This window comes from Alligator mississippiensis, chromosome 16 (assembly GCF_030867095.1).
Source record: "Alligator mississippiensis isolate rAllMis1 chromosome 16, rAllMis1, whole genome shotgun sequence".
Lineage (NCBI taxonomy): Eukaryota > Metazoa > Chordata > Crocodylia > Alligatoridae > Alligator > Alligator mississippiensis.
Window position 1 is genome coordinate 29,912,542 of NC_081839.1, and position 16,466 is coordinate 29,929,007.

General features: G+C 47.0%; 1 protein-coding gene across 3 annotated transcripts in view; it reads left to right on the plus strand.

Moving 5' to 3' along the window:
* The window catches only part of LOC106738469 (uncharacterized), a 118,788-nt gene that overhangs the window by 86,355 nt on the left and 15,967 nt on the right, over nt 1-16,466 (plus strand). Inside the window, exons 4-9 of one of the 3 annotated variants that reach the window (XM_059719510.1) lie at nt 1,139-2,041; nt 4,953-5,082; nt 7,259-7,349; nt 10,718-10,779; nt 11,848-12,058; nt 14,202-14,378. In XM_059719510.1, the coding sequence (XP_059575493.1) occupies nt 4,997-5,082; nt 7,259-7,349; nt 10,718-10,779; nt 11,848-12,058; nt 14,202-14,378 (627 nt within the window). In that variant the 5' untranslated portion in view covers nt 1,139-2,041; nt 4,953-4,996. Of the gene's footprint in view, nt 1-1,138; nt 2,042-4,104; nt 4,832-4,952; nt 5,083-7,258; nt 7,350-10,717; nt 10,780-11,847; nt 12,059-14,201; nt 14,379-16,466 lie in introns of those variants that run through there. The other 2 variants (XM_059719509.1, XM_019487309.2) reach the window with 2 other exon arrangements.

Consider the following 16,466-nt stretch of genomic DNA (forward strand, 5'->3'; position numbering starts at 1 on the left):
CTGACGATGGCCAATATCCAATCCTTAAGCTGTGCCGATCTACCAAGCGGACACTTCTCAGGTAACCTGCTTGCAGCAGAAGTTTCTTTCTAACCCCCTGTATCTTCCTGTCCTTCCCCAGCACACAAATATATTCTAGATAACGCACAACAGCATATAACATTACAGTAAGAAACCTCTAAACCTACCCCAGTACAAGCAAATGGGAGTTTTACCATCAGCTTCAAAGGAAACAGGACTCAACCCTCAAAAAGCCTAAATTTGCTGTGTCGGAGCAAACACAAGCCATGAATATACAGTAAGAGAAAAGGCCCGTTCCAAAGCATCTTTAGGGGAAAGCTTCACAGGCTTGGAAACACTTGTGGGCAGGTCTACTTTTTGGTCAGTAGCTTTGAAATGCTTGGTCATATGTGAAACGAGTGATGCTAAGGATCACTTAGAAAGGACTGAAACACTAACATCAGACACAAGGCAGGTAGAGGTGCACCTTATGGACTAACTGAATCAAAGATGTATAAGCTTTCATGAGCAAGAGCTCATTTCATCAGACGGCCAGCTACCTTGCTGACGTCTTCGGAGCCGTTCACAAACAAACTCAGTCTGCGAGCTTTGAAGTCCGTGCCTAGCAAATCTGCATATAATTCACTGACAGCAGACACCAAGCATTACTCTTCCTGCGCTGTAATGTTCTGTTAATTCTTGGAAAATCTAGCCTTTATTAGATACAAAGAAAAGTGCTTTGTAGCTGTCATAAAGCAATATTAAATATTCTGCTGTCACCGGACTTGAGTAGTTTCGCTGTACACGACTTCCTTGTTTTATTAAACCGAGACATGAAATACAGTTTAGTACGGAAGGGGTAAAGATTGTTGCTGGAGCTGTTAAAACAATGCAATGTATGTTATCCCATAATGTGTCACTGCAAGCAATGTTGCTAGTATAGTAAAAATAAGGAAAATGGAAGAGGAAGCCTCAAGGTCTGTAAGGGTTTAGAGCTTACATTGCTTGCTTTTGGGGGGTTTTTTTAACCAGATTTGGGATCGTGTTGCTGTTTCCTGTTGATCGTGTCCTCGCGTTTTTATTTGATGACGTTGTTTTCTTTGCTCTCTCACCCATTTTCATTTCCTCCTTTAAAAAGGGTGAAAACACCTATAAATGGAAAGTGAAACGAATCCATCCGTGTAACGTCAAAGACAAAGATGGTGCAAGTAGTGTTTAAAAACAGCCAGAGGTTTCCAACCTAAAAGGGTCCCTGCAATACCTAGAAGCTCACTGTGATCAAGACCCCATTGCTCTAAGCGCTGTAAATCCAGAGACGGGCTGCAGGTAGCAGGAGCAGCGTTTCTAGGTACGGTGCATGTGAGCAGACCATCCTTCCACGGGAAAGCTGAGTGTACAGCCGAGACATGTCCTTAATCTCTTGACTCACACTTCAAGGTTTTGTCTACTGGACCATGTTTTCTTATATCATGGTTTGGCAGCTAAATAACTGGCTGATTTTTCAGAGGTACCGAGTTTGGAGACATCCAAGGTTGTGGATGCTCAGCACTTCTTAAACAAACCAACCAACCAAAAACCCTCACAACCCCCCCCCCCCCCCCCACCAGGCCACTAATCATTGGATGCCAAAGCATAGGACATCATTTAGACAACTACAGGGATTTCAGTGAACTTACGCTGAACTGAAGGAACACGATAACAACTGAACCCTGAAAAGCATAGAGATTTTAATCTTGACCGGTTTCCCTAAAAAGGCACGAGGGACATCGCACAGTACCTAGAAAATGACTGAAAATATACTGGCCGTCTCCAAGCCTCACCAACACCAAACAGTCCTCAACAACAAGCTGCACTATCACTCCTTAGTGCTGGCAAACATCCTGTGTAGCAACCCACGCAGGCACAAACAACAACGGCTTCCAGTTTGCACGCCTCCCGCAAAGTGGTTTCGAGAGACGCTGGGAATGAGAAGCACCATTTTCAAAGCTGTTCAGATAAAGAGAAGTGATTGCAGCGAGGCTCAGACCGTTTTCAACAAACGGTGCGTATCGCTCTAACATACTGTATCATTCTTCTGCTTTTTCCTTAATCAAGGTCTTTGACACTATAATTTCACACAAGACAATTTGTAGTCCTTGGTGTTTTGCTGCAGTGCAGACTCTGGCAATTTGGAGACCCGGTGGTCTGATGGGTGAAGCAAGATACCTGGATTTTTTTCTTCATTTGGCAGTCGCTAACCTTGCTTTACCTCTGCTTTTCTCTCCACACAGTAAGAATAATATTTACCCATCTCTGTGAAGCACTTCAAAGTCCTTGAATGAAAATGCTATAAAAGCTGAAGATGTTATGGGGAGATGGGGAGTTTTACTGTGCTGTTGCAGGCCTGGGGTGGGAGCAGTGCTGACCCTGCTAGGTGCTTGTTCTCCGCTCTCGGCCAGGCAGAGTGGGAGCAGGATGGGCTGGCGGGGCTGGGGACAGGATGGCGGGGCCATAACAGTGCAGGCCTGGGGCCCAGGACAGAGCTGCAATCTGCTCCTCGCACGCACGTGTCCATGGAACCAGAGCCCGTTACGGGGACGTGCAGGCAGTGGATCGTGGCTTTGCCCTCAGCCCCGCACTGTCACTTCCCTGTGATCCTGACCCCGGCCCCAGCCTCACACCTGGACACTGCTCCCCGTCCGCCTGCACCCCTATCCCATCCGCCTGGCTGAGTGCACCCTGCCTGTGAGGGTCTGGGCTGCTCCCCATGAACCCACTCCGTCCAGTGCCCCCATCAGTGGATGTGGGGTGGATGGGCTGGGTAGCATGGCCAGGGCCGTGTCTGGCAGCAGTGGCGGAGACTGGCAGCGGCAGCTAGAAGGAGCCGCGGCTGTGGGGGCTGCTGGGAAGCGAGTCTGGCTGCCATGCTGCCGCAGCCCCCCTGCACACCCACGACCAGCTGCTGGTGCCGTGGCCCAGTCTGCCCCTCACCACCTGGGCTGAGCCAGGCCGAGGGACCTGCCGCGGCCAGATAAAATCCCTTGGTGGGCTGGATCTGGCCCACCTCTGGTCTAGATCTGGCCCACCCCTGGTCTAGTGGTTAGACAGCATCAACCATCAGGACTCCCGGCTTCTGTTCTCAGATCCACTCCTACAGTATTATGTGATCTTGAGCCACTCTCATCCATTTTTGTCTCATTTGAACCAGAGCAGTTATTTCGTAGTTTAATATTCCAGATTATTTTATTCTTAAATGCCTACTGCTAGGTAGTATAAAGATCCTAAACCTTCAAACCAAGGTATGCACATATTGGGTATCTTGTATTATGTGCTGTAGGTAGTGCCCGATTGTATATAAAGGAACAACGTAGAGCCTGATTGTACATAAGGGAACAACGTGGACCCTGATTGTATATAAGGGAACAACGTAGCTAAACATTTATCATCGGTTTTTGCTCAATTCACCAGAATACTTGCTTGAAGCTTGTCCTAACAGTACAAAGTGCTGGTGATGGATCTGTAACTCTTTCTTTCCTTACAGTTCAGACTGTTAGTAAAAAGTGTGCAGTAGGTTGCCTGTGTCTGCTTAAATTATAAGACCAGGACACGGTCTGGTTTATGTTGTCCCTCTCCTCTGAGCGTAGGATCCGCTCATCCAGCGCTCTACATTCACAGAATATATCTGAATGATATGACAGAAGCAGTATCTAGGGCCTAGCTGTAGATGCCAATACTGCTGAATCGTGAAAACACAAAATTCAAGGCTAAAACTTATTTTGGGACCGGGTGGAAAGAGTCGAGCTAAATTGAAAGCATCTGAGATGCAAATAAAGTTTTCAGTTATTCTAAGATAGGCTAATCAGTAGCACAAACAGGTAAATCCTTAACCTAAAGAGTCATGTGTGGTATCAGACTGAGATGGTTGCATTGGGACACAGTACAACTTTATTCCTATTTTATTTTAATAGCTTTAAGAGAAAAAAAAAAAGACCTTGTAATGAAATGGCCTTCATAAATGTCCTTCTGTGAATGATCTACCACACAGTAAATGGGACACGATAATAAACCCTCTGAACCTGAGTTTCTAAACTGAGACTTGAACCTTAGAATCAATGGTTTGCAGAAGATTCACTCCAGCTATTCGTTCTCCTTCGGTGTCTACAGCAGCCTGTGAACATCAAACTGATGCAAAAGTGCTAAAATACTGCTCCTGAGAGATTCTTCTGATGGTATGACCAGCGATATCAGAAGAAGGATTTCTTTTCTTGACATATCCAGCCCTGTTCTGCAAATTGAGGTGGCGACAATACTGCTCAGAGGGTCATCCAGACCTTCTGTTTTCAGTGGATTCATATCCATCTCCTTGAGCTAGCAACACCCTCTAATGCACCCCTCCAGTTTCTCTCCTCTCCTTCCCACAAAGACAAAAGGCAAAAGTCATCCGTCAAACACTGTGTGTGGCCAGAATTGAATGGAGCGCAGATCTGAAAAGTGTTGAGCTCTGTTCTGAATCTGTTTTCAAGAAGTCTCTGTTGATAGTTGGTTGGTACAAGCCGGCTTATCCCTGCTACTGCCCGATCCCAAGGAGACCTCACTGAGAAGCCTTGGGGCTATGCTGAAAAACAGCTATATTTGTTTTCTTATTTATAAGAGGAGCAGCAATCTGCAGGGCAGAGATGGCTTATTTTGATCTTAGCCAGCCTTAGTTTCACAAGGGGTTCTTCTCCTCGCTGAATTATGGGGGGGCAATCGGGAGCACCAGGAAGAGATGAGGGTCCTTCAAAAAAGGACTGAGTGCCCTACAAATACTAACATCTCTTGCAAGAAGGAATCTCTCTCTGTCTTTCAAGAGGTGGGTGAGTAACCCTGGGACTGAACGACCTGACTAACGAGCTGAATGCTGTGTTGCTGTATTAACCCACTGTGTACCAAAGTCCGCTCCCCAACATTGTGATCATTTTTGTCTTGGGCAGTGTTAATCGTCCGCACCCGCCGTCTGGCCTCGGTGGTTGGCAGCATGGAAGCGAGGGACGCAGGTCTGAAAACTTATGCTGAACAGCAAAGGAGCAAGAAGAAGGCCTGTTCCTCACGCTGCTTTCTGAGGTAGGACGCACAACGTCTTCTCCAAATGGTCCTGTGGAGCTGGAGTTGGGGAAAGAAGCACCTCTTGATTGCAATCGTTACAAAAATCTGACAACCATTAGGTAGCTGGTGAGTCTAGGTGGCTGCTCATCATGTTGACCCATAATGTTTTCCTGATCCATGTTGACCCATACACTTAGTTTCTTGTGCTCCCCTGGCCGTTTGGTTGTATCCACCTGTTCTCTCTTCCTTGACACTTCCATTTTAAGCTTTTTTGGCTTTAGGGATTGTCTTTTTGTTCCCTGCTTGTACAGGACCCTGGTTTAGGGCTGGAGTTCCTATGCATGTTATTGTTCCAGTTAGAAAGGGGTGTCAAATCCCGTTCCTCTCTATTTATGAGCTCCCTTGAGTACAGAGGTATTTAAATCAGCAAGCGCTAGAATTTGCTTTCTGAAACTCCTCAGGAAAAGGAATCGGGAAATGCAGAGACTCACTTCTTTTTGGCTGCCATAATACTTGACAGTAGATTTATTTCCAACATCATCATCAAAATAAGAAAGCATTTGTTTCCTTTCTGCAAAACTGGCAATAACAATAAGAAAGAAGGACCGTGCAGATGTCATTGCCCCATCTGGGCCAGTTATATTCTCAATGTTTTATCTTTTTCTTCTCATACCTACCCCATGCTAGCATCTGTTTCTTACATCTCATGCTTTGATCCATGCAGGGGAGGTAGTAAATTGACCCTGGGATGCTTCTTGAAACAAAATCTCACTGCTGCAACAATTCCACCACCTCATTTCCCCAAGTAGCTCCTTCTCAGAAAGTGACCTTCCAGTGTAGATGTCATTTTGCTTCTTTAAGACAGAGGTAAAGGGTTTACAAATTCCTTTCTCCTTGCAGAAATATCATTTTGCAATGTTTTCACTTAAAAATAAAGTCAGGTTCTCATGCAAATCTCCTTGGAGGAACAAAGACCTGAAAGGAAAGAGGATGGTGAATATTTATAAAGACCTTTCCTTCCAGGTTCACCTGCCATTTGGCTTAAATAGATATTACAGATTAAGAAAGCAAGTTGGAAGCGGCAGTTACAAATTTTCTTGTGCGCTAGTCCTTGCAGGTTTTTATGATGTAATAATTGTCCTAGAGATTTGACTGTCTGGAGAGTCCCACAGGGGGGGCAAGAAGATCTGCATAGCGGACCTGAAACACCAGACGAAAACCATTGGTAAAGACTGTCTTCTGCTTCAGGCAAAAAGAAGGCTGTAAACCCAATATCCCACACTTTATAGCCATCATAAACACCCTCTAGTTCTCTAGCATTTATTGCATTTGCCCCTTCAGTTAGCAGAAACACAACAGCAGCCTATTGTCTGCAGGCACCGGGATCTGTTTCATCATCACCTCATTGTCCCTCGGAGTTTTTGCATAAAGAATTGCAAAGTACACCCCCTTGATAGGCTCCCTGCAATATTCACGGTCACATCTGTCTGCAGCTATCTTGTATTGACAGCCTCTGTTGATTTAAGGAGAGTCACGCTTTGAGCATAGTCATCATGTCTTTAATAAGAGCTCTGATTTCTCCACCCTGAAGTCTGAAACGTAAGTGTTGCTGTCCCATCTCACTGCATCCATGCCTCTGACTGGTGGTTGGCTTTGCTCTTTACAGGTTACAAACTCAGAGAAATATTTGATTTCTACAGAAACACATCGGGACAGCCAGAGCAGGTGGAAATAGCCACATATAGGTAGAAAGGGACTATTTTCAAGACAGACAGGGTATTTAGATGCTGTTCTCCCATGACTGTCAAATGTGTTGAACACCTAACTCCACTTTGGGACTGAAATTTCCCCACCCTCATTTGAAGTAAGAGCTTGGATAGTTATTTCCTCTTGGGGGTGAGGATAAAATTTAATAAATAATATATTATTCCATTAAGAATAGAGTTGAGCAGTATCTACACTGCACAAGGCTTGGGTGAGCAGCATTTTTTGTGCTTGAGTTATTTAACTTGATCACTGAAGTGCTTCAGTCTGTGGCTGGGGTTTGTAATCTTCGGAGGGAAGAGCTGACTTCAGTTATTAATGCGTAGTGTCGTTTTCTGGATGTTTGTTCCCCCCCTGCCCTGCTCTTCACCCCAATTTCCTATGCAAAAGAACAAAATGTTACAACCCCCACTTTTGAAATACTCAACAGAAAGGAAGAGATTCAGGGAAGAGAAGCTGTGTCCCGTGAAGGAGGTGTGGTACAGTTTGAAGACTCACTTCACCCAAGCTGTCTCGGCCAGGTAAGGAGATTTGGCTAGGAATTCATGTCGTTTCATGTTGCACCTTTCTGCTTCCCATGCTCCATCGCACAAACCAAGCAGTGGCAGGAGAGAGCATGAGAGCCTGAATTGATGTGGTCAAAGAAGACCACGTTTCATCTTGAGATTGGGTTTTTTCTGCATCTAGCCTCATCTCCAGCTGCCTTGGGTCAATGAATGAGGCAGGGAGCTGAGATGAACTCAGCACAAGTCTTCCTCGCTAGAATCCAGGCCTCATCCAGGTGCTTTTTAATGAATTTCTCCTGAAGCTGTCACTGTTCTTCCAAACTCCTGTGGCAATAGATGAGCTGTAAAGCAGCAGGTGTAGACACACAAGGAGCTGTAATTGCAGGGGTGCATATAGGTGGCAAAGTGGATAAGGGGCTGCTGTCCAGTGGACTGAAACAGCAATGAGTTTAGCAGCTCACTGGGATCAGCCGTGGTTAGGACTTCACTGTGAATCCGAATAGAAATGCTTCTAGGAAGCTTCCTGGTGATGGCAGCAAAGAGGCCAGTATGGAGGATCTGAATAACTTGCTAATAAAGCATCGCCTATGCCAGCCAAATTCCTCCTTGGCTTCTGAAACTGGGAGGTAGTGATTGTATTAGCAGAAACCATGTTCTTAACTGTGATATTCCATAGCAGGGAACGGTCATTAGGACCACATGAATCTGCCCGGCTTATTTCCTTCCTTTGTGTGAAGCAAAGACACGTGTGCAACTCCAGAATCACTGTCCTCATGTGATTACCCAATCGAGAACACCCCAGACTTATTTTATTACTGCCTCATCTTCTCAATTAATGAGGTTTGCTCTTTTGCACATCCCTTGTCTTGCTCCATTAAAATTAGACACATTAGTCCAGCTGAACCAGACAGCAGAGGTGGCACAAGGATGAAGGAAAAAGTTTATTCGTTTTTTTTCCAAAAAGTGGGGGAAAAAACACTCTTGTACATATTGTTAATGAAAAGTGTTCACTGAGTTTCTATAGTTTTTATCCTAAACAGAACCATGCCATTAATCTGTCCCCTTCCCCAACCCCAGTCCCCCAAACTGAACGACAGATCTAGGCTGTATAAGGTAGAAGCAGGCAGTGGTAATATTTCTCCTGGGTTGGGTTAGTGTTGGTTAGCGTGGAGACATGCTATCATTACGATCATCTAGTCCGACCTCATATATTATGCAGACCAAAGAACATCAGCCTCTACCCTCTCCGTCATGCCTATAATGCTATATTGCCATCAAGATGTATACGTCAATACCTTCTACAGCGTGCGACAGGCACTGCACAAGTGTATGTCCACATCCTTATACTGTAGGTCCTGGAGAGTCTCCTTCAGCATAGCCAGCGGGGGACTATGCTTCCTAAGGACATTGATCCAGGTTCTCCCCCTAATACCACCCATATAGGCTGCAGGATGGGGACTGCAGACTTACTGCAATATTGTAAGAGCTTCTCTGTCTCCTTGGAAGTGCTGGTGTCTCCTATTATGACGGCTGTCAGCATGAGGTGAGCCCAAGCGATGTTTTATTCAGCAGCGAAGACTCAGACAGACAGGTCATTTCAAAGTAACGAGGTTTTAAGTTCAGTGTTTGAGGAGCGGCCCTAATTTACACGTTAAGATTCACTGGCAGCCACGCTGGGAATGTCGGCGCGTCCTTTGGCATGATAAGTGATCTGTGTTCAGCGAGCCGACGAGGCAGCGATTTTAGCTGTGGCCTAGAGTAAATTAAAATGGCTTGGTTACCTTGAAAATGGGTTCATAACGGAAATAGTGGCTCAGGCTTAACTTGGTTTTCGGGAACAAGATGCTCAAGACAGGTTGAAAAATAGCTCTCTCTAGCGGACACGTCTATTTACATTTTGGCTGAATGCTAAGCCAGGGGTGTAGGTTGTCCCAAATGCAAAGCCAGGCCCCTGACTTTCAGTGCAGGAGCTCTGCACACACCGAGCCCAGGCATTTAATTCACAAGCATTCGGCATAGCTAGAAGTAACCAGAGCGCATGGGGGAAGTTAGAGGGAGTGAGTTCAGGTCTGGTAGACCACTGGGTCCCTTCTCAGGGCTTCTTGCCCTTCATTGCCATGGCTTCTCCATGCAGCACAGAGCCCTGAGTATGAGATATATGCATGAGGAGAGGCTAGAAGAGGGGCAGCCATGCCGCCACAGGCTTCCCCTTCAAATCCTGGGAGGAATTGACACAAAAAGCACATTGCATTGTCTCTTGTCCAAAGCTTCCCTCAGCCCATTCCTCTTGTGGGAGGGGGTTATGGAGCCGGATATTGGCTTGGAAGTTCAGACAACATGGTTTTTCAATGAGATGACACTGATGGTGACCAGGGAGGGCTCCCCGTGGAGCTGAGGATGTAACACCTACGTGTGCCTAAGGACCTTGATCCAGGTTCTCACCCTAATACCACCCCTATGGGCTGCAGGATGGCGACAGTGGACTTGTTGCAATATTGTAAGAGCTTCTCTGTCTCCTTGGAAGTGCTGGTGTCTCCTTTTATGATGGTTGTCAGCATGAGAGGAGCCCAAGAGATGTTTTATTCAGCAGTGAAGGCTCAGGCAGACAGGTCTGAGGATGTAGCACGTACATGAGCCATGGCTGGGGGATGCTCTAGGTGAGTGCCTGTCCCCTGGAAGCACCCCAGTCATGGCGATGCAGGGAAGGTGCCTTCCAGATGCAATATCTGTGGCAATTGCCTTCCCCAATAATTGAGCAAGGGGTGGTGATCCAGACCTATCTCACTCAGGGAAATAGTTAGTACCAGAGTAAAAAGATGCCTGACTCCTCACCTGCAACCTCCCCTTCTCCCTTTTAGGAACAAGCTGGTATTTCTTTGCCAATACACTTGAAACTGCACCAACCCATTTATCTCCAGGTTTCTGCTGGAGAAGCTGGATGCACTTATAGAGGCTGTCACAACATTCATAAAGGTGCAAGGCAGCAGTGCCTCTCTCACTTGCTCCCTGTCGGATCCAACCGCACTGAATTCCCTGAGGCTCCTTTGGCTTTCTGCTGGAGCTTTTGCATTCAGCATAAAAAATCATTAATAAAATATCAAAGAGATCCCACGATGGGCTTGCTTCATGCAAAACCAGCTGGGATTTTGTTTTGTGGGTGGCTGTGGGAGGCGGTTTTGAGTTTCTGGTCCGCTGTGGATTCCACGGCTAGCTCAGCAACGGCGGGATTACAGCAAACGTGGAGCTTGCTAATGGCTGATTATATGTTCATTAGACCACAGGTTTTCATCAAAGGAGGGGTGGTTAGACTGTTCCTGTGCTTTGTCCCTGGTGGGTTTTCTGTGCATGCCAGAATTATTTTGAAGTACTATTGCATTTTGTAGGATCAGAGGCAACAACCACTGGAGTCCAGCAATGGGAAACCATCAAAGGAAGAACAATCCAAGTAAGTTATTAAAATCAAGTTATTAGCTTGCTTTGAGAATTAGAGTAAATATTTACAATGAAAGAGAATTGATGCTACAATTTGCAGGGGGCATTGACCAGCTGAACTGTTAGGATTAGTGGCGATAGATGGCATTTTCTTCAGCAGATAGACTTTTTGCGTGCTTGCTCCTGGGGATGGTTGGGGTGGGCGAAAGCTGTCGGCATTGTCACTAAGGCAGCGGGCTGGGAAATTCTGTTTCTGCCCCTGCAAGCAGCCGAGTGAGTGACCTTGGGCCTATGATGTCCCTCAGTTCCTGAGTTTCCCCGTTGATATAGAAGTTTTTATCCCCATTTTACAAAGTGCTTGGGGCAGTACAGATGAAAAAAGTGTTACCAGGAATTAGATACTCTTATTGTTCCATTATTCCTTTTCCATACCCCTTCCTAATGCCAGAGAGTACATTTTAGACTGAAGTGGTACTCCTATAATGTAGAATTACCCACTAAGGTGTCAAAAGGATGGTGCTGAGAGGGACTGCGACTGGCCGGTCCCACCATGAATTGCATTTACACTGCAGCCTTGATTTGCAGAGGCCAGGAGCAGCTTTGTTTCTTCTTAGGATGAGGGCACAGCCATAAGGTAGATAGCGCTGTGCAGCCCCCAGGACAGCACATCACTTGTGTCAAGGGCTCAACTCTGATTCAGCTGAAATAATGTCTGGCGGCTATTTTGTGGCTTTGGTGGGAGATGAGTCTGTTGGGTCTTAGTGGGCAAGGGACCATTTCACAAAGGTCCTTAAACCTCCTAGGAACAATTGCTTCTTGTTGGCAAGTTTGAGCAGAGAGGATCAAGACCAAGGATGTGGAGACCAAACAGGGTCAGGAAAGAGGGTCACTGGGGTCATTCAAGTAAATGGCAGAGCCAGGAGCAGAAACCAAGAGCCATAGCTTCCTGACCTTGACTTCAGCATTAAACACTGCAGTTTAATCATCTTGTTTGAATTAGCAAACAAGCACCTTTGAACAGCAGCCGCTCAATCCAGCCTGTACGGAAAGACCAACCTTTTGCTTTTCACTTTTCTCCCAGGGCTCACTTCAGAGAATCCAGCTCAGCCACAAGCTATCTTCCCAACGTGTTACTGGATGAGTTGTTGATGGAGGTTCTCCGAGATTTGTCCTCTGATGTCTTCAGAAGTGCCGTGAAGGATTTTGTTGATGACTATTTAGGAAGGGCTGCCATTTTTGACAGCATGGATGACATCGTGACAGAGGTGGTTCAGACGATCTTGTCACCATTAGTGAGTAAAAGGATGTCTCTCATACACACCCATATGTATATTTATATGTATGCGCCAGGATGTGTTGATGTGCATGTATCATGGTGTGTAGATACAGATCCTGGTGCATGCATTAATGAGTAAAATGCACACACACACCTCTCTCTCTCATATACACACACAAGACGTGTGTGTGTGTGTGTGTGTGTGTGTATTATTTTTTGTACTTGAGTTATTTAACTCAATCACCGCAGTGCTTCAGTGTGTGGCTGGGGTAATATATATTACACACACACACATACATATGTGCACGTACCCGTTTGTGTGTGTGAGCGTGTACAAATTATGGGATCCTGAATTTGGAGCTGCTATCAGTTCTGTTTCTTCCAACCCTGGAGAGTGAAGTTCATCTTGAGCATCCGCAGAACCGTGAATGAAAATGCAGCAGTGACAGAGGAGAATCCCTTACCAGTGTGCCTCAGGTCTGGAAAAGGGCCAATGTGGTCCCCATTTTCAGAAAAGGGAGGAAAGAGGACCCAGGAAACTATAAGCCCGTTAGTCTAACTTCGGTCCTGGGGAAGCTCTTTGAGAAAATTATCCAGGAGTACATCTACAAGGGGTGAGCAGGGAAGGTTATGCTTTGGGGCAACCAACACGGGTTTATTAGGAGCAGGTCCTGTCAGACCAACCTGGTGGCCTTCTACAACCAGGTCACGAAATCCTTAGCTGCAGGTGTCGTGTTGGATGTAGTCTTTCTGGACTTTAGGAAGGCCTTCGACACTGTCTCTCACCCCATTCTCATTAAAAAATTAGGTGATTGTGGTGTAGATGCCTACACAGTCAGATGGGTTGCAAATTGGCTGGAGGGCCGCACCCAGAGAGTGGTGGTGGACGGGCCATTTTCGGCCTGGAGGGATGTGGGCAGTGGGGTCCCCCAGGGCTCGGTCCTCGGGCCTGCACTGTTCAACATCTTCATCAGCAACTTGGACAAGGGGGTGAAAAGCACCTTGTTCAAATTTGCGGATGACACTAAGATGTGGGGGGATGTGGGCATGCTAGAGGAGAGGGACAGGCTGCAATTAGATCTAGACAGGTTACAGGGGTGGGCGGATGAGAACAGGATGGGGTTCAACACTGACAAGTGCAAGGTGCTCCACCTGGGGAGGAAGAACCAGCGGCACACCTACAGGCTGGGGAACTCCCGTCTCGTCAGCGCAGAGGCAGAAAAGGATCTTGGAGTTGTTATTGATGCCACAATGAACATGGGCCGACAGCGTGGGGACACGGTCAGGAAGGCCAACCGCACCTTGTCATGCATCCACAGATGCATCTCAAGCAGGTCCAAGGAGGTGATCCTCCCCCTCTGTGCGACACTGGGTCAGGCTGCAGTTGGAGTACTGCGTCCAGGTCTAGGCTCCGCACTTCAGGAGGGATGTGGACAGCATGGAGAGGGTCCAGAGGAGGCCACTCGCATGATCAGGGGGCAGCAGGGCAGGCCCTATGAGGAGAGGCTACGGGACCTGAACCTGTTCAGCCTCCACAAGAGAAGGCTGAGGGGGGATCTAGTGGCCAGCTATAAACTGGCCAAGGGGGACCAACAGGCAGTGGGAGAGTCCCTGTTCCCCCGAGCACTACCAGAGGTAACAAGGAACAATGGCCATAAGTTGACCGAGAGTAGATTCAGGCTAGACATCAGGAGGCGCTGCTTCACTGTCAGGGCGGCTAGGAGCTGGAATCAACTTCCAAGGGAAGAGGTGCTCGCTCCTACCCTGGGGGTCTTCAGAAGGAGGCTAGATAATCACGTAGCCAGGGGTCGTTTGACCCCAGCATCCTTTCCTGCCCATGGCAGGGGGTCGGACTTGATGATCTGCTCAGGTCCCTTCCGACCCTACCAACTATGAAACTATATAGAGACTGCCTCTCAAGCTGCAATGGGGTCCATTCAGACTTTCACCTCTTTTGCCAGGTCTGCCAATTAGTGCTGTTTGTGATGGTGTCTTTTGTCATGCAGACATCAGGACATTCATAATTGGACTTAGACCCAATAACTCACGTCACTGATAGCCATTTGGATGATAATGGATTTCAGTTACTGTCAATCTGGGCTAAGGTTTGTTTTTGTCCAATAGCTGCAATAACTTAGACAGCCCTTTTTCTTACTAAGGTAAAGCTGATGTTTCCTTCTGTGTTGGCTCAGCCTCGAGAGACTGTGCAAGAGATGGACTGTGAGGATATTCTCGAAGGGATCATTTCACATGTCATTGTGGAGGACGCCACAGCTTTAGCTCACTCAGTCCTGGGTGAATATGATGCCAAGCTGATTAAACTGCAGCAACACCAGGTACTCTCAAAGTATGTGTGGCAGCATGGGTTATTAATTTCACGTAAAAAATTAATTCCAATAGCCTGGTGAGAAACCCACCTGGTCCATCAGTCATAACAGTTAGTCACCACCTGATTCCAGCGTCCTGGTGGAAAAATCCCCACGGGTCATCAGTCTTGACAATCACCACCTGAGTCAATTGAAAAGCCAAGGCCAAGCTAGATGTCTTAAACACATAAGAGCTTAGTTAGATGGCAGAGGGCGAGGGTAAGAGGGTGGGGAGGAGGAGGGTACACTTTTAGCTGGGCAGCCAGACAGAAAAAAAGAGGTTGCTATCAAGACTATATGTAGATCTGAAATTAAAAGTACAGTGGCTTGGTCACTAAGACGTATCGGCCTAACCTGGCTTGAAAACTCTCCCTTAAGGCAGTTGGAGTCACCCTAATTTCTGTACTGTTTCTTTGGCTGTAGTATTTATCTATAAATATTCCTGCCCCAGCAGTTTCACGTGCGAGTGCCTGAAGCTAAGGTATGATTTTCAAGGGTGCCTGGCAACTTCAGCTCCCATGTAATTCAGCTATGCATCCAAGTGACATCAGGACAGGCAGGGAGTGGGAGAGCGCCTTGGGGAGCGCACACTCTCCGTTAGATAAGAGGCACAGCTTGGCATATGGTGGCACAGCTTGGGAATCGCCCTAGGTCACGCAGCGAAGTAGCAGCAGAGCCAAGAATAGACCCGAGATCTCCTAGCCCTGTTCCCTTCTGCTCTTTTATTTTTCAAGTCCTGGGATGGAGTTTGTCACATCAGCCATGGTCAGGGTCTGCCCGTGGAAACCGCATTTGAGGCAGAGCGTTTCAGCCTCACTGTGCTTGCTTCGTGGCTAGCTAAACACGGGTTCTCGGTGAGGGCAGGAGATGTTAGCAAGTTAACATTCAAAGCATTTTCTCCCAGTTTTACATCAGTCTGATTCATTTCCTATTGGCCTGGCCGGGTGCTGGAAAGGCTTCCTCCTTTTCTGAATCGGTGGGGACTCTGGACACCAACTAACTGGGAAGGGCACTGACTCAAACCCACTTTGGATGCAACTCCCCTATCACAAGGGTGGAGGTGGCCCAGTCTGCACAGATCTGTAATGGCCAAGTTGTGGCCTATTAGCAACTAAAATGACTTAAGGCTATCAAGAGGTCAGATTATGCTCCTACCCTTTTTCTCCCTCTCAGACTCTTCACTTCATCTCACTTCACCCTTCTTTCATCCCTTTTCCTTGCCATTAATGTCCCCTCTGCTCCCATGGTTTTTTTCTTCCTCCTCCAGCTGATCCTCCTGGCCCACCAAAACACAGCTTTTGCCACCAGCACATTGCTCACTGCTTGTGCTCTTCCCCCCTGTGTCTATTTAGATGTGCAAGTTGCTGGGAGCTAAGCCTGTGTGTGTGCAGCACCATGCACAATGCTGACAGATTCCCTGCTGATCCTGAGTTTCTGCTGCCCAAACCTAACCTAACGCATGCATGCTTCCCTTGCCAAACAAGTGAGTTTTTTACTGGTACCTCATCGCTTTCCTGATGGGGCCTCAGGTAGAGACAGAATTTGATCTTCCTTGCAGTGACTTAAAATCCACATTAGAAACAGAAGTAACTTGGAGGAGGTGGAAAGGCATTTTGGCCGGATGCAAAATGCAGGAATTAGGGCTCAACGTGCAGAATCAGTAGAAGTCACAAGCAACGGAGAGATTACATCCTGTCATACAACATGCATCTCGGCGTGTATTGTAATGGATTAGATTTATAAGAATAAAAACCCACACTCTGCTTTCATGTAGCTCTTGCTGACACACACACAGGATGCTTGTTTGCGGAGATTACACCGTCAGAGAAAGGAGGTTCATGCATCCCTGTCTGATATGCAAATGCACGTAGATAGGTGCCTGCATTGTACTCGGCAATAATAGGAATCGCTCTTTCCAGGTAATTAGAACTTGAAGGACGGGGTCTGGGAGGAATGATGTGCCTCGGGAGTGAGGCGAATTTCAAAGAGCTTCGAACAAACTGCAGTGGCAGCGCGATGGGGCTTGCTCCGTGCAGCAAGTAGAGTGGAACAAACACC